At 39.9% G+C, this 24,407-nt stretch overlaps 1 protein-coding gene across 1 annotated transcript; it reads right to left on the reverse strand.

The window, feature by feature from the left end:
* Nucleotides 1–789: 789 nt before the first annotated feature.
* On the reverse strand, nucleotides 790–24,349 carry tm2d2 (TM2 domain containing 2). Its single transcript, XM_085367913.1, has 4 exons — nucleotides 24,017–24,349; nucleotides 23,599–23,689; nucleotides 23,391–23,506; nucleotides 790–4,531 (listed from the first exon to the last, which is right to left on the reverse strand). The coding sequence occupies exons 1-4, from the start codon at nucleotides 24,247–24,249 to the stop codon at nucleotides 4,318–4,320; spliced, it is 654 nt and encodes a 217-aa protein (XP_085224039.1). The 5' UTR covers nucleotides 24,250–24,349; the 3' UTR covers nucleotides 790–4,317.
* Between the last annotated feature and the right edge of the window lie 58 nt (nucleotides 24,350–24,407).

The following is a 24,407-nucleotide window of genomic DNA, read 5'->3' on the forward strand; positions in this document are numbered from 1 at the left end:
GTTGTCTCTCTCTGTGTGTTAGCCCTGCAACAGACTGGCGACCTGTCCAGGGTGTACCCTGCCTTTCGCCGTATGACAGCTGAGATAGGCTCCAGCGCTCCTCGTGACCCTGAAAAGGGATAAGTGGAAGCGGATGGATGGATCAGGTATGTTTGGGTAGAGATTTTTAAAAACTTATGTCTAATAATATGTGTAATATAAAAATCTGTACATACATAAGCATCACTGGCTGATGTAGATGAGAGGAGTTTTTATTATCTAACATTTTAAATCTATGGCTATCCGGTTATTTCATAAGTAAAATAAATAAATAAAACCAAAGTCAGCAAAACTGATGAAGTGTTTTATGACCACCTGTCAAATACAGTAAAACAAGACTAAATAAGATCATACAAAATTATTTAAATGTTGGTACCTGTAGTCTGTTTGCTGAAACACTGTGCTAAACCACTGATAGAAAAAAAAAATAGTACTATGTATGTGTAATATTTTATAGTATTAATGCGTATTTCTAATGTTTGAAACCTAGCACCTTGAGGCGACTGTTGTTGTGTTTTGGTGCCATATAAATAAAATTTTATTGAAAAATTGAATTGAATTGTCTGAAACCATAGATAATATCAAAAATGTTTTTTTAATCATGCCAAATCTATAACCTCAGTCAAAATGCAAAGTACTGAGAGGAGGCAACACACTCTTTTACTGACATTCTACCCCAGCACTAACTAGACTCCAATGAATGTAAAGAACACCATGTCCCAGATACTTTTTATTGGGTAATAAGGACTGGGAACAATGAAAACATGAGAAAGTTTGGATTTTTTTTAACACCATCAGAAAAGGGAACATTGGACCTCCTATGCACACACCTGGTTTGAAGGTTTAAGAGTACAGAAAAGAAAAATACGTCTTATAGTAAACATTGGTCTCAACAATACCAATAATATTCCCATGAATTCATCTTTTTTTTTTTTTTTTTTTTTTTTAAATCAGACATAAATTAGCAATGTGTGGATCAAAGTTAAATAACATTAACACCCAGCTCAGGTGATGCTTCCATCATTTGGATCCATATCATATACAATATCTATATCTGTACAAGCTGAAAAACTCAAGAAAATATATGTCTCAAAACATATTAATGTAGGGCAAGTGTACAGAGCTTTAAGGAGGACATCACACTAAAAGAGAGATATGGTACCTGGAAAAAACTGTGTGCAGATCTTTTTTTCAAGTGGCATATAAACCGTCACTCTATGAATTAAGTGGAAAATTAAATTATGTAAAGCAGTGTTTTAATGCTTCACTCTACAAAGGATGTTTAGCCAGCTGAAAATATATTGCCTGTTGAAAGCACACTCCTGCTGCTGGATGAGTCGTCACATTGACGATGGTGTCTTCTTCAACTTTTTACGATGAGAGCTAAGAGGGTTTTCACATATCCTTAGGTAATGAAATGAGCTCTATCTATGGAACAGCACATAAACCCTGGGTCCTGGTAAAGATTAGAAATTTAACAAAGTGGGAGATGAAGATTTGAATATTTAATGTGAGACCTGAGCCTCACTCCTGAAAGTCAATGGAGATCAAAATTTGTTTTAGTTTAAGACATTCGGATGAGATGAGGTTTTGGAGGTAAATGCTTCCACACAGCAGACTTTTTTTTCCCTTCCAAAAGTAAGGAACCTTGAGTTAATACAGAAGACTGCTACATCGATATCTGAAATGTGACTAATAGGACTGCTGTGCATGTCCATGCCTGCTGTGCTGCTTGCTTGGAGCGCCAATGTTAATCATTCCAAGTAAAGAAAGAACATATTAAAAAAAAAACCAAAAAAAACCCCTGCAATATATAAATACAGAATTCAGACAGCTCTGGTGGAAGAGGCAAGTGAAGGGTCAATTCTGGTCTGTCGAGTAATTTGACAGAGGGAAAAAGTGATAACTTGTGTATGATGTTGCCCTCAGGAGAAGAAACCTGCTAAGTGTTTTATGGAATGGAAGATTCGTGTTCAGTTTGTAAGTCACATAGGCAACAAAATGAACCGAGCCACAGAACTTGCAAATTTAGGATACATCAACACTGAAGTTTCAATTTTCTATTCCTGAGACATTTATAGCATATACAAGGCTTCCAGGACACATTGACACCACGTGGTCACCGGTGCTGATGTGCTTTAACTTGTTTGTAAAGACCGATTTATGCTTTCTCTGTCTGAGGTCCAGTGTTGGGTAATGTTACTTCTAAAAGTAACTTGTTATATTGCATAATTACAGCATTAACAACTGAAAACTAATTACCTTTAGAATATTTCTGCATTCAAAAAAATAAACCTCTCTCTTTGAATTTAGTCTGGGTACACTAGTTATACATCTAGGAGTGTAATCTACTGTAACTCTGAATGTAGCTGATAGTGGCAGCTTGTGCTCTACCACATAACCAGAAACACACCTCATTTCCCTCAGAGTGATGGGTTATTGCAGGTGCTTCTTCAAAATGTGAACAGTAGTTCTCTAATGCCTCTGTGGTGTACTGGTTAACACCTTCACTTTACATGGAAGAGGAGCTACAAACACAGCCAGGGGGTCACAAGCTACTCCTAGTGCTGGTCCTCAGCTCGGATAAATCGGGTGTAAAATGTACTGCTTTGGGAATGGATAAGGGGCAGCTGAAAGTACCCAACTCTAATATGTGACTTTGCACTTTACAACACGATACACCCAACACTGCTGAAGGACTGATGTAGGGTTATATCTGTAGGCCATTTAAAAGATGGATGAGCAAACATGAGGGGGCAAAGGCTGCGGGTCCATATGTACTCCTGGTCCTGTAACAGTGTATGGGAAAATACCTAGGTGAGGGCCGAGGGTCAAACACTTTCCTGATGAGTTTATGTTTTCAGTCACTCATTTTGGGTCATATTTAGTCCTAAATTTGAGAAAGCAGGATTATCTGAGATATGCTCATTGATTAACAACAAGTTGGCAGCCAATAAGTATGTGATTTGTCCGATCCACACCGCACACCCAGCTTTAAAACACCAAGATGAAGATGGCCAAAAAGCCTCATCTCGAGGCTTCAAAACGGGTGGCATGACTGACCGTGTCAGTTTTTTTATACAGGCTATGCTTGAACCAAAAATACCATAACTGATAGTTCTACTTTGTCCTCCCGACAGCAACAAAGAAAGGAGCCTGGTTCATTGTCTTTACTGGATGACATAAAGAAGTCCAGAAACTTAAACTGTAGACGCCCGCATAAACAAGGAAAGCGGCCCAAACATCCAATGAAAGACATCAAAAATGAAATACTCGTAAATCACAAACGAACTGAATTGTCCTCAGAATTAGAGTTCATGCTGTCTGCACCGTGAAAAACAAACACACTGTTGCTGTAAGTTCTGGATTTCCACAAAACTGTGAGCATGTTTGAGTACATTAAATGAGAGTATAACACGCCTAAAACGCAAACTCCCATAAAATCCTCCATTTGGTAGTTTTGCGTTCACACCTCCACCAGAATTGTCCTTTCCTCATGAAATCTCAGCCTGCACCAGCTTTAACAACACTTTTGAGCCAAACGGGCAGCAGAAACTGTTACCCAGGCCCGGACAGATGTGGTGTTGAGGCAACCTTTGGATCATGGGGCCTCCGTTTGCTTCCAAATGAACTCTGGTGGCAGCCTGTGCTGTGAAAGCAAACTGATTTCTATCAAGCCTATCTACTGAGCATCAATGCTAAAGAAAGCTGCAAGTCTAAACCCTTTGATATAACATGTTGTGCTTGTGTCCTAATCCATGTGAATCTGTATGCTTGATTAGAAAGTGGGTGTAACAAACCAGCTACACTGGAAATATACTCATCTTTCTCTCCATTGTGGGTACTGACATTCAGGATGCAGGATGACATTCAACAAAATAAAAAAACCAGAAGCCCATTCCAGCAGACCAGAACTAAACGGCAACAATGAATCATATTGTTCCACTCATATCGGACAAAATGAACTGAACTACAAGCATGAAAGTGACCTTTTTTGAGAAATCAGGAAACTGGAAAAACCACCATCACTGTAGCTGTTGTAAAAGCCTTGAGTTTTATGCATTCTCCAAGAACTGAATTTATTTTAATGATAGCAAATTATTCCTCCTTTTTCACTGGAGCTCCTGGGAACCCCATAGGAGCCCTCAGGAGGTCCCCGATTCCACTTCTAGTAAGCCAACTCAGGCAGAGGCCACGTCCTGGGAGTCCTCCTTATTAGGCTGATAAATATCAGACAGCAAAGTGGCCGGAGTCCTTAGTTGCGGTTTGCTGTCGCTCTCAGTAGTATGTGCACCAGTTACTATAATCGCTGGGCATCAGTCCACCGGTGATAAGCAGAATTAGGTCTACAAACCACCAGATTCCCAGGCCTCCCAGAGTGAGCAGCTTCCCAACCGCAGTCCCTGTGTGGCCCAGGCAGAAACGATCAACCCCGAAACAGCCCAAGAAGAAGGAATACAGCAGTGTGGTGATGAAGTAGTGTCCAGTGTATCTGTAAAACACATGGCAAGAATTTAGATGAGTTGCAAAATGTATTTCATTTACACACCTGGACCTCAGCCAGGTTCCAAAGTTGGAAAGAGTTTAAATCGGCATCAGTTCACTTTATTTCAGATTGCAGCAAGTTACTGACATTTCACAGAGTCTGGTTACGACAATCTCATCCTTTGTGGATGCCCCATATGGCTCAAGAAGGTAATAAACAAACACATAAACAGATATATATTTTAATCATAATGATTAAACAAGCCACAAGATTAAAAAGAAAAGGTGTAGACAACCTGCAGTTGTGATCTACAAGGAGCGGACAGAATAAAAGAAACACCTGCTCTGTATTGTATAATTGGCGGACGGAGGCACGGGGGAAACTGAGCATTTGAGCCTGGTTTATCTGAAGCCTGGGAGGCAGCACAGTCTTTGTACAGGTGCTGCTTTGATTGTGCCCGTTCACTGCAAATGTCTGATGTCTATGCAGTTACTATAGAGATTAGCCTGATGTGCTCATGAATGCTGTGTGTGGTGTGAAGTTATGAGGGCAAAAAGAAGTTGTGATCCTATGGCTAAACATTGCCATCTAGTGGTGAGCCTACGCTTTGTCACTGTGGAAAAGGTCTTTAAAGCACAAATGCGTTCCTCTATAAAAGATCCATGAGAGCAACTTGATTTTGAATTGATAAAATTCTTCCTGTGGAGAAAATTACTGAAGAGGCAAGGTGGATCATATTCATTTTGAAAATAATGTATACATCAAGAAGTGACCATATCTGGGTGATATTGTGGAGTTCTGACTAATAAGGTAATGAATATGTGCAGGATCCACAAACTACATAACATACAGAGACGTACAGCTGCTAATAGACTAGTACACCAATTTCACTGACCAAAACCACAGCACAAACATCTACCACAGAGCAGACCATGTTATTTGTCAGACAACACTACCACAACAACCAGCTGGTCTGTGCAAAGTCAGGCAGAGTGAGGAAATAAATAACTACACATATGTATCGATACATATTTGTAGTATCGGTCAGGCTCTGAAGCAAGGTTATTATCGTTAACGAAAACTAACGAAATAACGAAAACTAGAAGTGAAAAAACATTTTCGTTAACGGAAATAAAAATAAAAACAAAAACAAAAAAAGTAAAACTAACTAAAACTGTAATGAGTGTTCACAAAACTAACTAAAATTAACTGAATTTATAGCAAAAATGTGTTTAGTTTTCGTAGATGTGTGTGTGTCATACAATAGTCAAGGGTGAAAATGAAGTTTAGTTTCCAGATTTTTTTCTTGCTGTGTCTCATTATGCCAGCAGGTGGCAAGTACGTTAGTCGAGTCGTCTGTGTTGCTGCTCCGTCCACGCGCAGAATCATGTCAGGAAAAGTCGGGAGAAAGCGCCAGAATCCAATTTGGGATTACTTTGAATATGACTGTGTTTTGGATAAAGCAAGTGTCTTGTAGTGGAAAGAGACAAATTATAAGGGACATTTCTAAAGGGAAAAAAAATCCCACAAACCTTAAAGTGCACTTGAAAAGTTCACACAAGAAGGCTAACCTAGCTTACCTTGAGAAGGGAGCACACTCAACCCTCATCCCCAGAAAACAGAAGCTAACCCCAGGCAAGGCAGCGTGATGCATCCCGAGACAACAGGACGGGGATATCTACATAACTGTGTGAGTCAATTGCCTTCAAAAAGTTTATCAATTCACTTGAACCAAAATTACGAACACCCGGTGCTGCAAGAGTTAATAGTCTCATTGGGGCCAAGATATAAATTTTATAGTTGCCTGGTATCAATGGTTGTTCATCTGCACTAATTTATTTATTTATTTAAAGAACCCATAGGTGGGAATGTGAGTTGTCTGTCTCTGCGTGTTAGCCCTGCGACAGACAGGCGACCTGTGCAGGGTGCAGAGTATGGTAGCTGGAATAGCAACATACCCAAGGATAAGCAGGGCCCTATTTCAGGAAGCCGGTTTAGTGCAAACTCTGAGTAAGTATACCCTGAGTTAACGAAAACTCTGGGTTTTCGGTTTCACAAAGCGAGTTTAGATTAATTCTGAGTGAGTTACTATGACGACACACTCCGTGAAGCTAACCTGCCCCCTAGCAGGTTTACTTCAACTAACCCCGACCTTCTCCGCCTCTTTGTCAGAAACCTGACTGTAGGAAGTGTCAGACATGGCGTGCCTCTTCCTTGAAGAGCCAGTAGATGTTGAAGCCCAAATTCTCCGCAGAGCTCTCCGCCGGGAGAGAGTGATTAGAGCGCGTTTGGACATTTGATCATTTCCTGATGATTTCCTGTGTGAACGTTACCGTTTTTCAGCACAATCTATAATTTATTTGAATAAAATCCTCAGGCCTAATATTGCTCATGTGACACATCGCGGACATTCTCTCAGTTCTGTACATATTATTTGTATTGCACTTCGGTTTTTTGCAAACGGGAGCTTTCTGTATAATATTGGTGACGCTGAGCACGTTTCCAAGGCTACCGTCTGTCGGGCAGTCAAGAATGTTAGTTGCACTGAAACGTCTCCTGTACTCGTTTGTGGTGTTCCCCGGTCATAGACCCACAAGATTTGTCAAAGAGGGATGCCACAAAATTGCAGGTAGCAGGATGAACAAAACTTAATACATGATGTGGTGATACTTGAACTACTACTTAAATTTTACATTTATTCTCACGGTTCCCAGGCGTGATTGGCTGTATAGATGGCACTCACATTCCAATCATTGCTCCTTCAGTAAATGAAGGAGACTATGTGAACAGGAAGTCTTTCCACAGCATCAATGTACAGGTACATAGTTCCCTGTAGCATTTCAAACTAACAAATTATTTCATTATAGTAATGGATGCTAATTTGTGTTCTCTGCACTGTGAAGATCATATGTGATGCTGCCAACATTATCACAAATGTGGAAGCCAACTGCTCAGCCTCTGTGAGTGGTGGTGGTGGAGGACCATCACCTGTTTTTCGGGCCTCTGCTTTTTTTCTGTTGGCTATAACGGGTCACATTTGAGCATACAGAGTAAGCAAATATGTACTTGTAATGTGCTCAGATAATTCCAATTAGTGCTTACAGAAAGAAAATTAATGTAGCCTCTAACTGCAATTGATTTACATCGGACAAACAGACCAAGCACTATGGCTCATAATACAATTACACCTTACCTGTTTGGACTATATTTTTATATTTCATTTTTACTTGCTGCCAGGAACGTTTGGGGCCTGTTGGGTTGCACCCGCGCTCACATCACATCACAAAATAAAATGTATAAAATAAAAAATAAAATAAAAAATAATAAAATAACGTGTTAAATGGGTGGAAATCCCTAGATCAATGTTTAAATTAACACTCACGCATTGACTCTGTCGGCTATGTTTTGCCATGCATGCTCCCTTTCTTTTGCAGCTGAGGCTGCTTTACTTTTTTTCCGCGGAATTTGCATGTTATCGGCATATGCTGCCATCAGAACTTCGGCCTCAAGCGCTGTAAAATACATTGACCACGCCTTCTTTCCCTCCGTCTCCATGGTGACTCGCTTAATCTGTGCTCCACTAATCAGGGCTTTATGTATCCTCGTGCGCGCGCTTAATTTGGGGTTAAAGCAACTCCGCGTTGATTGAACTAATTGTTATCAGCCTTTCTGAAACCGAATATTCCGAGTTGGACAGTTCGGGGTTACTCAACCCCGAGTATCGTTTTTCACTCTGAGTTTTCTAAACCGGCTTCCTGAAATAGGGCCCAGAAGAGCATGACTGATATGATGAAACTGGGATTTTGTTACACTTAATTATTGCAAACACAATTAAAACTATAACTGAAACTAATCAAAACTAAACTGAAACTAAGGATTTTCAAAAAAATAAAAACTAAATTAAACTAGCAAACAATTGGTAAAAACTAATTAAAACTGATATAAAATTGAAAATCTGAAGTCAAAACTAAATAAAAATAAAAACTAATGAAAATTGCAAAACTATTAAAACCCTGCTCTGAAGTCTATGGCTATCGACTCAATTTTGGAGTTAGCCTCAAGTGGCCATTAGAAGAAAATGCCCTTTTTGGTAGGGGTGCAACGATACACAAAATTCACGGTTCGGTTCGGTTCGATACTTTGGTGTCACGGTTCGATATTTTTTCGATACAAAAAAAATGTTCATGCATTTTTTATTTGTCATTTATTAAAATTATAAATATATATTTTAACTCAAAAGTACAGTTTTTAAATTTAACCCTAACCCTTGTGCGTGTTTTTTATTTTGACAGCGAATGCGCACCTGCGGACCACTTATGTGCAGCCCTGGTTATTTAGCTCATCATATTGCAGCCACAGAAATTCTTTTGTCCATGAAACCATAAAGCTGCACTTTCTTTTTGCCTTATAGTCTGATTTGTCATAACTTCTCCGTTTTGTGGTAAGCTTTTCTTTGGCTGTCACTTCTTCACCCTGACCTGTCTTATTTGGCTCAGCAGAACTGAAATGCTTTTACACATGCACTCACATAAGCTCAGCGATTCTCTGCGCGATCAACCTCTCACATGTTTAAGCTGCGGGAGATTTCACTTGTCATGTTTGCATAGTAAGCTAACGATTAATAAGACGATGTCAGAGGAATTGGTGCACAAATTATCATCACTCACAGATCAGTGCTGTCGCGCTCTATACACAGTTCGCACGATTGCAAAGTGAAAGCAAAAAACAAGCGCAAATTCAAACGCGACTTCAATATGTCACATATTGACAGTGGCTCACCGATGCCAATGACATAATTACCCAGCTACATTTCTGAAAGAATGCAAAAGCATTGACATATATTTTTCCTACAATAGCCCGATGGGCAGGGAAGAGATAGATTTTGGTAGCCCGACTGAAAAAATCGCTAGCTCCGGGACGTCGGGCTAGCGATATTGCGAGCCCTGTATCTGATTGAGGAATCACTCATCTTTGGAAAAGAGAGTTTATTACAGAGAAATGGCTCTTTCCAAAATAAAAGCTATACTATCCGCTTCTTCTGGGCTATATTCTCAGCAGCATAAGGAGAATCATGTGCTAACAGCTGTCTAAATGACTCGGCTAAAGTTAGTAGCATGCTTGTTGTATTTGTCTTTGCACTAGGATGATGTCGGCGTAAATGTGCAGTCATATTCGTTGTGTTCCCACTAGTGCTTTCAGGTTAATCTCGTTGAAATGACCTTAACGCCACAACACGGCAAATCTCCGTTAACGAGCTACCGCCGATCGCTCCGTGCATGGGGCTAGACGGCCAACACGTTAACGAGCTAACTGCGCTAACACACTAGTTCACACCAATGTAATTGAGCATTGCATGGCACATCCAACATACTGTTTTACTTTAGTCCATGACTCGCTTACCTTCAGGGTCATACGTCACATGAAAACCAAAATAATTCCAAACGCCAGATCTGAATGAGGTTCAATTTGCCTGTTACAAGGAGAGCTTAACTTCTGTCTCGCTAGCTTGCCCTGCGCTCTTCCTTCTGACTATGCTGTCTGTGTTGAGCGCTCAGTGAATCTGCATTCGACTACTCCGCCTAGGCTGCACTGTCGAGCCTAGGCGGAGTAGTCGAATGCAGATTCACTGAGCGCTCAACACAGACAGCATCGTCAGAAGGAAAATTGATAAAATAAATTACAAATGTTGTATTGTTCGATACATATGCGTACCGAACCGAAAGCACTGTATCGAACGGTTCAATATCGATACGAATATCGTTGCACCCCTACTTTTTGGTCCTTGTGTACTGGCTTCATTTTTCAGGTCCATAGGTTACTGCTTGGTTTCAGCGGCCGCAAGATGATGACAAATACACACCAATAAATAAATACATATATGCATACATACATTTTTAAAAAGTTCATTAATAGCCCGAGAAACACAACAAAGGTCTCAAGACACCGTTTAATTCTGTGTAAACAACTGTTATTCCAGGCACAGAGTGAGTCATCCTCTAGTGGAAGGTCAGGGGTTTGAGTCACGGCTTGAATTCCAGTCTGAATGTCAATATATTCTTGGACAGGATACTGAACTCCAAATTGCCCTGATGTATCCGTGGTGGTGTGTGATGTTCTGTAGGAACGTCTTTGTGAATGTAGCCTGTAGTGTAAGACTGCGCAATTCAATTTCTAGAACAATAATTTTAAATTAGTCAGAATGTTATCTAAAACAAATGTTGAATTTCAAAGCTTCACAGCTAGAAGATCTCTAAAGGGGCAAAGAACGATATAAATATATGCTTTTCATGCCACACTATCAAGATATTGGCGCTAAGGGTCAGGTTGTTCACTGAGAGATAACTTAGAGCTGTAGATAATAAATATTACATTACACCTTCAAAATACGATTTTGGTTAGAGCTGTAACCAACTGTTATTTATCAACTGTGAATCTGTCATTTATTTTTAGATGCCGCAAGTTTAATCATGATCATAAATAACCCAAAGAGTTCATAATGTGAAAAAGAAAAACATTCTCTTATGGGAGGCTGAATGAAATGGCTGTGGTAGTTTCTGAAAAAAATCTGACTTCGAATTAGGTGCCAATTCACTTCCTGTCAGTCAGATGATTAATTAGATGTTTCATCTCTGATTTGGACATATGAAGGTGTGTGAATAGCATGTTAATCATTCCTTAGAGTCTGACAGGAAGAGATCATGCCTGATCAGTGGCTTGAAGTCTAATTTATTTGCGGCTCCAGTCCTGGCTTCAACACCACCGCACAGCTGCTAAGAAATCGTAATCTTCTGATAATGTTAATCCTAGCTAGGTACTGAGGTCATGCCATTGTGTGTCAATTTCCTTCTGTCTGTCAGAAACTAAAGGCCAGCCAGACCTTATCATCCAGATAGCAGAAATGAAGTCAATTGATTTTTTGCAACGCTACAACCTTTCAGGTGCTGCAAACACCTTCAAGTCTTACATTTTCAAATGGAGCCTCTTAGTCATACAAAAACATCAGTCTAGCACAACCATCATCCCTTGCTCTGGCTTCTCTCATAGCCCCTTTCCATTAGTACTTAGATTGGCTGAACTTGTTTTCCATTTCAATAGAGTACCACCTAATGTGCACAGGGTCGTTATAGCAACACGGGCGAATATCCCATTATACCGTGTATGAGTTTTTGTCAGATTCTGGGACGACGGTGTTGTTTTTTGTGCAGCCAATTCGCTCGTTGCCGGGTTTCAAAAAGGGCGGGTTTTTTGGGTTTTTTTGTGTCCCGTTTGGATCTTTAGCCATCAGAATTGTTGTCTTAAGGCCAAGAAAGATGCCAAGTGGATTTCTTTTACCAAGTGGATCATCATGGCCTTGCCATATTGGTCCATTTGATTGACCTTTATTATAATTATGAATTTATTTTATTTTCGGTTGCTACAAACGGGACAGACATGACTGGGAGGATAGGACCGGGAGAAAGAATGAAAGAAAGAGAGGGAGAGAAAGAAAACCAAAGGGGAGAAGAGACGGTGAGAAAGGGGGGAAGAAAGAAAGAAAAACAAACAAAACACCTGGATCACCTGTATGGAGAAAAAAAAAAACAGAAGAGAAAGCAAACAACAAAAAGAGCAACAAAGTAAAAAACAGCACCATCACAATAAACTAGCTAGCAGTAGAGCCCCAAACGAGAGGTCACCCAGCAGCTACAGAGCAGAGGCCAGAGGGGGTTGCAGTGGCGTGCCTGCGGGCTCTGCCGGCAGCCAGCTGTGCCAGAGAGGACCGAGCTTCAGGCCCAGAGGCCAGAGGCCTGAGGGCATCACACCCCCCGGAAGGGGCCCAGCCGGGCCACAGGCGCCAGGCCCCGCCAATCGGCCACCAGAAGTGAGCCGGTACATACATGAGCGCCCAGCCCCAGACGACAAAAAGGGCAGTTTTGATTTTTGTGAGGGAGACACTCTCATGACTCGGGTGATGCCACTGACTAGTCAATCTTTGGTATATAGTAAGTTGACATTTTTGGATCCCTTGGAGTCCCAGCAGAGTTCAAATCAAATCAAAATTTATTCATATAGCACATTTAAAAACAACAATGTCAGTCAAAGTGCTTCACAAATTAAGAGCAAGTAAAGTAATTTACCAACAGTGAGACAACAGCAACACAAGACAAACATAGAAAAAAAAAAAAAAAAAAGTACTGCAAAAATATGTTACTTTTCTGAAAAGTAATGCAGTACATTACTTATTAATTACTCACTAAAGAAAACAATTTATTACACTACTCATTACATTACTTTCATGATACTCTGAAACATGACCTCCAATGCATTGGGACTAGAACCATCTGAGAAGCCTCACTGTGATCGCCACTGTATAAAGATATACGTGTAGAAGTGGAGGCTACAATGATATAAGCCTGACTGCTCATCACTGTCTGTGGGAGATCAGCTGGTACGGGGTCAAGAACCAAAGTTGTGTTAGCAGCATAATGATGTCATTTCTGTCCTGGATGCAGTTTGCACTTTACCACAGGGCTGTTGTCCATTAAGGCAATAAAATAAAAGTAATGAATAAGAGTAAAAAGTTCAGTAAAGCAAGTAATAAATGTCCTTATCACAACTCATCAAAAGTTTGAGCATTTATTGTAGGAAAAGTGCACAGGAACAAACACGATTTTGATGTTTGTTCAGGTTTTTTTTGTCCCCGCCTGTGATGGCTGCCCTTATAGCCACACAGTGGTAATATCCACCATGTTAGTGTAGAGGCTTATACATAACATTGCATTCACATTTGTCTGTCTTTAAATATAGGAATTAATTTACAGGACAATAAATAACTGGTTTTGGTTTTGAATTAATTCACATATCCACATAACACTGCATTCTTAAATAAGTGCGCACATTTTAGTTTACACTGTTATGTATGATTAATCTTTTGTTTTCTGAGTTACCTTAGTTGAAGCTGTTCCAGTCCCTTAATTAAGGAGCCAAGAGGTGGAAAAGGGGCGGAGCGAGCTTCAAAGGAAGACTGCAAATTGGTTCATGCCATAACTCGGGATCATGGGGAGGAATTGGAGTTCATTATGTTAGGTTTAGTTAGGTTTTGTGTGTTTTACCCCTTCTCGTGTTTTTTGTGGGCTGATCAGCCACTATTTAAGTTTCCCCTTTGTCACGTTGAGTTAGGTCAGTTTGTTTGAGTTAGCAGTAGTGTTGTCAACTTTAAGTAGAGTTCTGTTATTTTGACCTATTTTATGGGCCCAAGATTTTGATTCTTTTTGCACGAGTTAACCAATTATGTTTTTTGGGTTAAATAAAAAAAATCTTTATTTTGGACTTTAACCTGTGCCTAAGTTTCCTTCACTGCGCAGTCCAGATAGATACCTATAACACTAGTTCACCTTTGGTTCTAAGATGTTACCCAACCATTTGCTACTAGCTAGGACTGCAGCTCCACAGATTGCACAGTCCTTCTTGCTCAGTGTTATAGAAGGAAAGTTTGGTTCTGCATACACTGACTAGTATGTAGTTTGTATCAGCGTAAACTAGCACAACTACCCACAGAGGATAGGCTAACCATGTTCTGTACAGGAGTGTGGATGTTAGCCAGTAAGGAAAGAAGCCTGCTGCTGTAGAGCTGCCAGCATCATCTACACTCAGCAAACCAATGTAGAACGCTTTCACAGTAAGAGGTAGCACACATTTCAGTGGTATTTCAAATAAAACCGGGTTATTGAAAAATGAAATTAATGGTTTCAGTTTCAAATATGGAACGCCAGGACTGCCATAATGAATTAATTAAATACACCATTAAATAATTAATTAAATGTGGCAATAATTAATTAAAATTGGAATTAATTAATTAAATAAATAGTTATGATATATGTAATTAATTAATTATTGACACATTTAATTAATTATTTATGTATTTCACATTTTAATTAATTATTGACACATTTAATTAATTATTGACACATTTAATTAATTATTGACACATTTAATTAATTATTTAATGATATATTTATTTATTTCATTTTGGCAGTCCTGGCGCCTGGCTCTCATCATGAAATAATTTTATCTGTCAGCCTCACCCATCAAACTCAGGGGGCAGGGTTAACGCTGATCGAGTCAAAACCATTGCTTTGGCCTGGTGGCCATTGTTTCTAGCACACAACAACCGGCATGTGGAAGCTAACAGAACTGAGCTTTGAAAAACCCTGTTTGTGTGTTACCAAATACCGTTTTAATATTTTTTTAGCCGAGAATGTAGTGGTTTAATCTTCATGTGTCTGGTCGGTTTGTCAAGATACAGCCTCTTTGCAAAAGTGTTTCGATGATTTCGGAGATGTCTGCCCAGTCTCACGGCAAAGCGTGGGATAGACCCGCTCGCCTCGCAAGCAATCCCACCGACAAAGCGCAGGCCCCGGTAGTAACCCCCGCTGACTTCTTTTACTGAGGTTATATTTATCGGTGTTTTATTTCCTGATGTTCTTATGTGTCCTACGTGTTTCAGTCGCCAATTCTGAATTATAACTAACATTAAAAACATGTTTAAGGAGGAGAGAGAGCAAATAAATCTGTTTAACATCTGATCTTTGGGTTTTTGTTCAGTAATCAGCGTGACCTGTGTATAAACACATAAAAGAGATAACGTTGGTGTTTCCGTCATGTAGTAACTGCTGGCTTTAACTGTACAAAGGTTGTTCGACACTATGAAACACATACAGACTTCATGATGTTCGGCTAATATTTTTATTGTGAATATTAATCATGCTGACCTCGCTCTGTACACCACGCAGCGAGGTCAGCATATCCACGATATCCTCAGCTCCATGAGTTAACACAAAGTTTCCCAGCTGACTATCTAACTGCCAACTATTCCAGAGACGTGAAAATATACAGCATAAAGAAAAGTGTAAGAGACTCAGCAGCAGATTAGAATAACAGTTATACATTTAATAAATCACCAAATGAATCCAAGAAACGAGCAAACCTGTTCCGACAATTTGAATTTGTATTCCCTCAGCCAGGGCTCTAGACTAACTTTTTGACATGGGCGCACCGGTACGCCTAACTTTAAAAATTTAGGCGTACCGGCACAAAAGTTAGGCGCACTCAAATTTTTCAACCGCATCGCTTAACACCGCAGTTTTACATGTGCACTTTCTTTGGGGGGGGAAGTCCATACAGACAATATTAATTTCTAAATTATTAACTAACAAACTTGTGCTTAAAGTGCTTTGTCAATATTGTAGAAAATGTTAAAAACTTAATCATCATCTTGGCCTCCTCTGACGACCTGTTTGCTGCTGTCTGCTGCTGAAAGGCCGTGGGGAGAGGGGACACTTGGGCAGTGCATTTACTGCAGCATATAATGTGTTTTCTGGATACACTGTGCTTTTTCAGCATTCAAATATTGATGGCACCGTGTCAGAGCACTGGCTATGAATTTCAGACAGATCAGGCCTTAACTTAACAAAAAAGTTATCAATAGTTCTTTTCATCTTTTCTTATTACCCACAGCTACAGTACATCCACTTCTCTCAGGCCTAGGCTGCTCACTAGGGCTGAGTATCATCACTGATTTCTATAATCCATTCAATTCCGGTTCTCAAAGTCCTGATTTGATTCAATTTAGCCTCAGACAGTCAGAAATATTATAATTCTGATCATTTATCAGTACTGATACACATGAGACTTCATCAGAATTGTGAAAATCACAGCAGATGCCTTTGTGTGAAAGTAACTGAGAATAAAACACAGGAAAACATGAAGGAGATTTTCCTGGTCTGGCTTTTTATAGCAGATAACCTTAAAAATATTCTGCAATATTCTGCAATTTTGCATAATTTTAAGAAATTTAAATTTCTTCAGTATTGAACAGCAGAAATTAGGCTTTCTTGTCCGAGGTCATTTAAGTGAAAAAAGAAAACGCGCTGTAAACAACGCTAGACTGGTGGGTAATAAGCGAATGAATAATGCAGAAAACAGATTTGAGACGGGAAACTGTTCCTGAAGTACAGAGAGAGAGAGCTGTGCAGGAAGTGTGATTTTTATCGTGGTGGAAGCAAAACAGCAAAAGTCAGAGGGAATTCATGACGACATTGATCAAATGTGAAGCGCAGTTTGCTGCTTCTTTTGCTGCAGGCTCGGTGAATTTTGGTTGGAGAGAGGCAAAACCTGCAGCTCAGAATCAGCGCAAAAAGACGTAAACACAGCGCGGACCCGAAGAATCGCTAAGCTCCGACAGCGTGTCCGTGTTCAGGCCGTCGGGTGAGAAAGCCGAGAAAGACGAAGCTGATTCTGATGTGTTGGGTCCGCTCCGTGTTTAGGTCTTTGTGTGGAATCCGTTAATGAATTGATATCGCTTTATTCAAGCTACTCACCTCTCTCTTCCACCTGCACTTTCAACTGGACCACGGCCAATCAGAGAGGTCCCGCCCCTGACTATCTCTGATTGGTTTAGTCCACGATAGGGGCATAATGTGTGTCTGTTGTTGACCACACGGAGAGTTACAGAGATTTTTTTTTTGTTACCGGAACAGTTGGTCGCACCTGTGCGACCAAATATTTATTTTTAGTCGCACCACTGAAAAATTTGGTCGCATTTGCGACCAAATTGGTCGCACTCTAGAGCCCTGCCCTCAGCTGCAGACTCGCTGCTGTTTAAATGTTTGAAAAGGAAGATTAGATATAAAAAACGTCAAACATAGACTCAGTCTGCCTTCACATTTGATATGAGGCCAGCACGTATAGTGGCCTCAGCAGGCTATTACTGAAATACACGTGCTATATCATAAACTATGATATAAATAGGGAGGTCCTATTAACATGTTTAGTCTTAAAGGACACCTTCCTGCCTTTAGTCTCATTCATGAGCAGTATTAGTTTTCTTCTAACATCCAGAAGTCTGCACGATGTGTTTCATAGTTTGTAACAAGCCTTTGACAGGTAAACATAACATGACCGAAAAAGCAAAAAAAAAAAAAAAAAAGAGAGAGAGAGTGTTGAGATAAGAAGAGAAAATGCTCTCAATTATGGAGACAGGCAAATGGTTCATTTATGTTTGATGTGTGTTTATTCCTCCCTAAATATCGTCGCTGAAGTTTGCCATGCACGTCAGATTTTCCTGCGCATTTTTATACGTCTGCCAACAGAGAGAGAAAAAAAAAAAAAATCACATTCTAACAGACAGCTGGTGCTTAGAATACAGTTGAATAACTATTAAAAAACAGATGATATTTAGATGATAGTTCAGTCTAACACATGTGCCAGTGAACCATTAAACGTCTGTGAAACTATGCAGTTATGAAACGTAACTTTAACCTCAGCCAAACCGATTTGCTCAGTTGTAAATAAAACAGCGAAGTAAACGTGACCCGACAGACAGAACCTGAGTGAATGAAGTCCAGCGTTTAACCACTGAGAGCTAAAACTCAGCTGAGGTTTCAAAGCTGTGTGCTGGTGATTGGACATCAGCCGCTGATAAAGCTGGCTCGCCTATAAAGTGCTCTGTAAGGAAACAAGCTCCAGCAGCTCTGCGCTCGGGGAAAACACTATATTTACTTATCTTGTGCAGAAAAATGCGCTGATATTGCGTTATATCGAGCACCGGCTGCCCAGTTAAACTGTGACTATCACCAGGTAACTAGGCGTGTTTCTTGAATTAGCAGCAGGTGTTAAACAGCTGACAGATGAGGAGGAGGATGCATGCAGGTAAACTGAGGGTCTGTTAAGCTGATCGCTGGTTTCGTGAGAAAAATGTCAGCTCGTTCTTTATGTTACAGAAGCACAGAGACACAAGACCAGGCGGAAAGAGACGATCGTTCGGTGAAAATGAGAATCTGCGAATGCAACATGTGGAACACGGAGAGTGGAATATGTAAACAAACCGGTTAACATACCCCCTCGGTGCACTCTGCATGCTAATTGTTAGCAGAGCTAGTGAAATCTCTGAAAACATCTGAGCACTTTTGCAAACATGTTCTATGTTGACAACCTGACCAGACATACGTTGCGACATTCGCGGCTAAAACACTGTTAAAAGTGTAGCTGGTGACAGAAAAACGGGGTATTTTAAAACTACACCACCACCATTGCTGCCTGTGATTTGATCTGCATTCTGGGATACCTGGCTGCCCCAAGTCTACACAAGCAATCGATTTTCTAGGATCGACCTGTTTTGACTTACTTTGCACGGCAACCAATCAAATGTTAGAGAAGCTGCATGGGCAGCGTTAACCCCGCCCCCTGAGTTTGATGGGTGAGGCTGACAGATAAAATTATTTCATGATGAGAGCCAGGCGCCAGGACTGCCAAAATGAAATAAATAAATATATCATTAAATAATTAACTAAATGTGTCAATAATTAATTAAAATGTGAAATACATAAATAATCAATTAAATGTGTCAATAATTAATTAATTAAATGTGTCAATAATTAATTAATTAAATGTGTCAATAATTAATTAATTAAATGTGTCAATAATTAATTAATTAAATGTGTCAATAATTAATTAAAATGTGAAATACATAAATAATTAATTAAATGTGTCAATAATTAATTACATGTGTCATAACTATTTATTTAATTAATTAATTCCAATTTTAATTAATTATTGCCACATTTAATTAATTATTTAATGGTGTATTTAATTAATTCATTATGGCAGTCCTGGCGTTCCATATTCAAATGGCTCACAAGTGAATCACTGCAAAGATCATTTTAACCTCATCTGTTAGGTAAACAGTGAAAATTGAGCACACAGTGTTTTCTTGGTTATGTTAAGAGTGTTGTATTTTTTTTGTCCCACTTAGGTGCCAAGGAAATTAGTCAGCAGGAACATCTACGCTTTTGACACAGATTCTGTCTTAATCTGTCCGCTTGTTTATTTTCCACATAAACCTTTCACAATAAAGCTCAAGATCCTGTTGCAAAAAAAAAAAAAAATGAATCATGTGAAAGAGTATGCAGAGTATTTAAGGATTAGAAGCAAAAAAGAGCCGCCAGGTGCTAAAAGATAAACCTTAGACTCAAACATTAGAACAGGCTTTTCCCCGCAGCATGCTGTGTAATAAATACAAAGAAAACGGCAGCTGTTACAACTTATGTCTAAAAATGCATCGTTTCATGCATCGGTTAAAACACTTGACTCCAGGTACATGACGCCCAGCTGGAAACACTTCACGCAAGTCGAGCTGCCCGAGATTCACAAAATTTACAGAAAATGTTAAATTTTTGTGATTTATATCGTTATCGGGACGATAGATGTCTTATATTGGGATATGAGATTTTGGTCATATCGCACAGCCCTAGGTGTAAATATCAAAAACTATGACCATATGTGAGAACTCTACAGGAGAGTAAAACTAGAAAAAAAAAATTTACAGATAGGGGAAACTCAGGAACAGCCATTTATATATTTAAACACATGCTACCCATGTACGGACTACAAACTACTGCACAACACCCTGGCAATCATGTGCTGAAACTGGTCACAAACAAGGTGATGCAACGAAAACCTCCTCGTGACTGCTTTGGTCGCTACTAGATTTCCACTAAAACCCATAGTTTACATCAAAGACACTGACTTGTCAGGAGGGGAAAGTCAGGAAAGGCATCCAGCGTTAGGGCTGCTCGATTATGGCAAAAATGGTAATCACGATTATTTTCACTGAAATTGAGATCTCGATTATTTGACGATATTTATTTAACCCTTTAAGACCTACTATAGAACCAAGTCCACCAGAGCTTATATTATTTTTTTACATGTTGTAGTGCCATTTGTGGGAGCATTTCAAGTTGCTAAATAACTGTTATAGCCCATATTTTAATAATATGTATGCATTAAGTCCATAGTAACTACATTAATTGCAAAAAAGTGCAATAAATTACAAAAAAAATTGAAAATCGTTTTTGTTTTTTTTTTACATATATTTCTACTTGGAGAAATTTAAGAGGTTTATCCCTCAAAACTTTAAATACAAAAAAGTTGCAAAAAATAGTTTACAACAACAGGAAATTTATTTTGAGTGTCTTCATAGTTTTATCTTGGAGATACACCAATTTTTATATACTGCAGGAAAAACAAAAAAAACAATCCTATGATGCAAATTTGCAAAGAAAACAGCATGTGCATCAAAATAAACTATTTCCAGCAGTGCAATTCGAGCTCTAAGCATCCCAGCAACTATTCAGAAAAGTCAAACATGACCAGTGTAGGCTTTTAAGGCCTACAAGTAAAAAACTACATTTCCGCGAAAATGACGTCACTTCCGGTTTCGGCCAGGAAATGGCGGACATGCAACAGTTCGGGCTGACGACTTTTTCAATGTGGGAAGTGTTACGAACAGCTGATCGGATCGGCAAAGCGTGTTTCTGGAATATTACGTTTTTGTTCCTGCAAGCGCTTTTTATGCAATTTTTGCAAAGCTTTATGTGGAAGGAAACCGTGACCGAGGACAAGCTGATGGCATCAGATGTAAGTACAACTCCTCTGGTTTCATATGCAAAACAAATTATTGCGCTAGCTTACACGGTTCAGGTTCTACAGGGATTTAAAAATAGTTACACAAAACGGAGCGTGCTGCTCTGACCGGATTTAAAGGGTTAACAATGACTTTAAAAAATAATATAAAATAGTGTGCAACACCACTGAAGTTTTTTTTTACCTCTCTTTTCAACCAACAGCAGTCACTCTCCTCTCCAAATAACTTCTGCTTAGCTTTCCGAGCTTCCTTCGGGTCCTCTTAATCAGCGGTCTCCAACCTTTTTTGCGCCACAGATGGTTTATGCCCGACAATATTTTCACGGACCGGCCTTTAAGGTGTCGCGGATAAATGAGGGAGGGGCTAATAATCGGCTCAGTCATTTTTAATGATCGTTGAAAGCCCAGATCGTAATCGTGATTAAAATTCGATTAATTGAGCAGCCCTATCCAGCGTACAAATCAAGCCAAACATGCAGATTAACAAGAATGACATTCATATACTGGATCGCCCTGGGTTAAAAATGACTCTTTGGCATGCTGCTGCCAAACAGGGTTCCAGTGCAATGTACTTCTGACTAGGGCTGGGTGATATGGCCTAAAATCCATATCACGGTATAATTTGAAGCATGTGCGGTAACGATATATATCGCGATATATTCTTTTCTTCTGTACAACGTATTTTACACACTATAAGGCACACTTAAAATCCTTTAATTTTCTCAAAAATCGACAGTGTGCCTTATGTATGAATTCTGGTTGTGCTTACTGACCTGAAACCAATTTTATGCAGCACACGGCGCGCAGCAATCTGTCAAAAAATGTTCTAGTACGACTTTGGTAAGCTAAACATGATATGCCATGTTCTGACTGAGAGATTTCTGAAAAAATTAAAACGCACAGCTCTGCTATTACTTCCAACATAAATGAAGAGAGAAAACTAAACAGCAGTGATGTTTGTAGAATTACTGAAGTTGGACTAGCTGGTGTATAATGATGTCCTACGTGATTGCTACCAAAACAGCTACATTAGCATAACATTAGCACAGTGAAGCTGAAGGATGAACGCTAACATTTTTCCATTTGATAAAAGTTAACGTAGGGTTTCTGGTGGTTAGGGACAAATGCAACTGCATGGCAGGATGCTATAAACGGACCAAACTTCAGTCAGGAGGACAACTGAGATAATCCATTTACAATACGAGGTTAGTCATTAACATACTGCAAGAACATGGGAATAGAGCAGCTGCGAGAGAATTTAGCATTAATGAATCAATGGTACGGAAGTGGAGGAAGCAAAGTTTTTGGCTTTCCCCATATTCCAAAAGTGCGTCGTCTCTTTGCTATTACTGTCGCCCGGCATAATTTGCAGATGATATTGTTTGCAGCCGCTCCAATGCTTTCGACCAAAACAGGCGCCGCTTGGTGACACCATCAACACGTGCTATCGCGGTAGAGCGGTATAGTCAAAATCTCTACCGCTGGCCAAATTTATATCGTTTCTACCGTATACCGTTTATACCGCCTACTTCTGACCTAACAACACCGTCAGACAAAACACCCAAACACAAGCTACAAATTCATAGAATCATCTCAACAGGACAAGGCTCAGCTGTACATCTGCATCTAAAGGATAAAGGTCACTCTTTCCAGAATGCCAATGTTTGCATTTTGGACAGAGAAGTAAGGTTTGAGAGAAGTAAAGGAGCCTCATATAGAAGCTATGAGCCACCTACAGTGCAGTCTTAAGATCCCTTTTCTGGCATTTTGACCCCACTCATAACTTGCTTCAGGCGACCTTAATAGCTCACATGATGGCGGGGTGTGGCAATGTCTCACAGAGGTTTGACTCATTGGACCTGGAGACAAAAATGACATCCTTTTAAATACTTTGGCTCATTTGACAACTCACATGCTCAACAGTAGGTCAATAGTAGTCAACAACCCTTCAGAGACATTCTCCAAAGGGGTGCAACCATACTAAGAGTTAAGTAGCTGGCCCACTCAGCTTGTTGTTTTAGATCTGAAGAAGCCTGTTGGATGAGAGGTGAAAACTCTTCATAAACCTGAAGTGCAGCGGCCTTCGTTTTTCAAGTTCTCAAGACTACCATGACCTGGATAACTAAAAACCTGGACAGACATTCTTTTCAACATACATACTGTAAATCAAAGCCCAAGTGATTCATGTGTTCTGGTGTAATGGAAATACTGAGCAAAGCAGCTGATTCATGTTTACATTCACTGAACAACAATCTGTTTGTTCTACATATTTTGGATGCATATGGAAACAGAGGCAATGTTTGAACATTTAAATATGATGCAGATCCACTCTAAAATGAACCCAGAGAACTTAAGATGGTTTTATATGAGGTAACAGCTGTTTATCCAGTGTGGCATCTCTTACTTGATGCAGGGTACATTCTCTCTGAGGAACTCTCTGGGTCCGGCACATTCTATATCATCGAGTGCAGTGCAGAAAACCCGTGTGTGGTTCACCTCTTTTTGGGTCTGGCCACCCCACTAGGTAGAGATAAAAGGCGCAAAGTCAGACATGTTCTCGATTACTCAACACTAACTAACAGTACAATGTCCTAAACACCAACAATACCTACCCCGATGCAACCAACATGTTCCATCTCCTGATAGGCAGTGTAGTTGCCCGCGTGATCCACAGGGTCTTGACAGTAGATGAATTCCTCCGGTCTTCACCACACATTGAATTTAGAAAGAAAGCAAAAGACACAGAGGTATAGTTCAAAGAAACTACGGTGTGTAGTCAAGCCAAACTGAAATGTGTAAAGACAGCCCGAGTTTTGAAGATATTATATTGTAATCTATGAACAAATGTTTTTCTAACCAAAAATAAGTTTGGGGTGGGAAATGCGGTGCTTCCAGTTCAGTGTTACTGGTGCGTAAGTAGGTATGAATTGACATATTTATAAACGTAGTCCTGTGTCAGTTTAGAGTTAGCATTGCCCAATGCTAACATGCTAATAGCTACTTCCAGTTAACAGCATCTGAGTTACTTACAGATAACTGCAGAGGACAACGGGTGACGGAGGTTTGTACTCGAGATCCGTATAGTTTGCACTGTCGGGCGGTTCGCTGGAGGGGAGCAAAGTAGAAACCGGACCGGGAGAAGAAGCAGGAGTCTCCGTTGTCGTCGAATTTTGCGAGTGGATTCCTTCCAAACATTGTAACAATATGGCCGTTAATAGCAGCAGGAACTGTCCGCACATCAGAATATAGCTGACCGAAATCATTGTCAACTCCAAATACTACTAAGCTATTCCTCAAAGCTGTTCATGGTAACATTTGGCTAGCCACATTCAGCTAAAGATGTTTGTTTGGATCTCGATGGCCGTCTCGTGTGAATGGCGTCATCAATGAGCGTCGGAGATGAAAGTCGTTTCCGTTGAGC

This window comes from Diplotaxodon limnothrissa, linkage group LG12 (genome assembly GCF_057381915.1).
Source record: "Diplotaxodon limnothrissa isolate DT_005_m linkage group LG12, D_limnothrissa_male_GT1.1, whole genome shotgun sequence".
In the NCBI taxonomy this organism is placed as follows: domain Eukaryota; kingdom Metazoa; phylum Chordata; class Actinopteri; order Cichliformes; family Cichlidae; genus Diplotaxodon; species Diplotaxodon limnothrissa.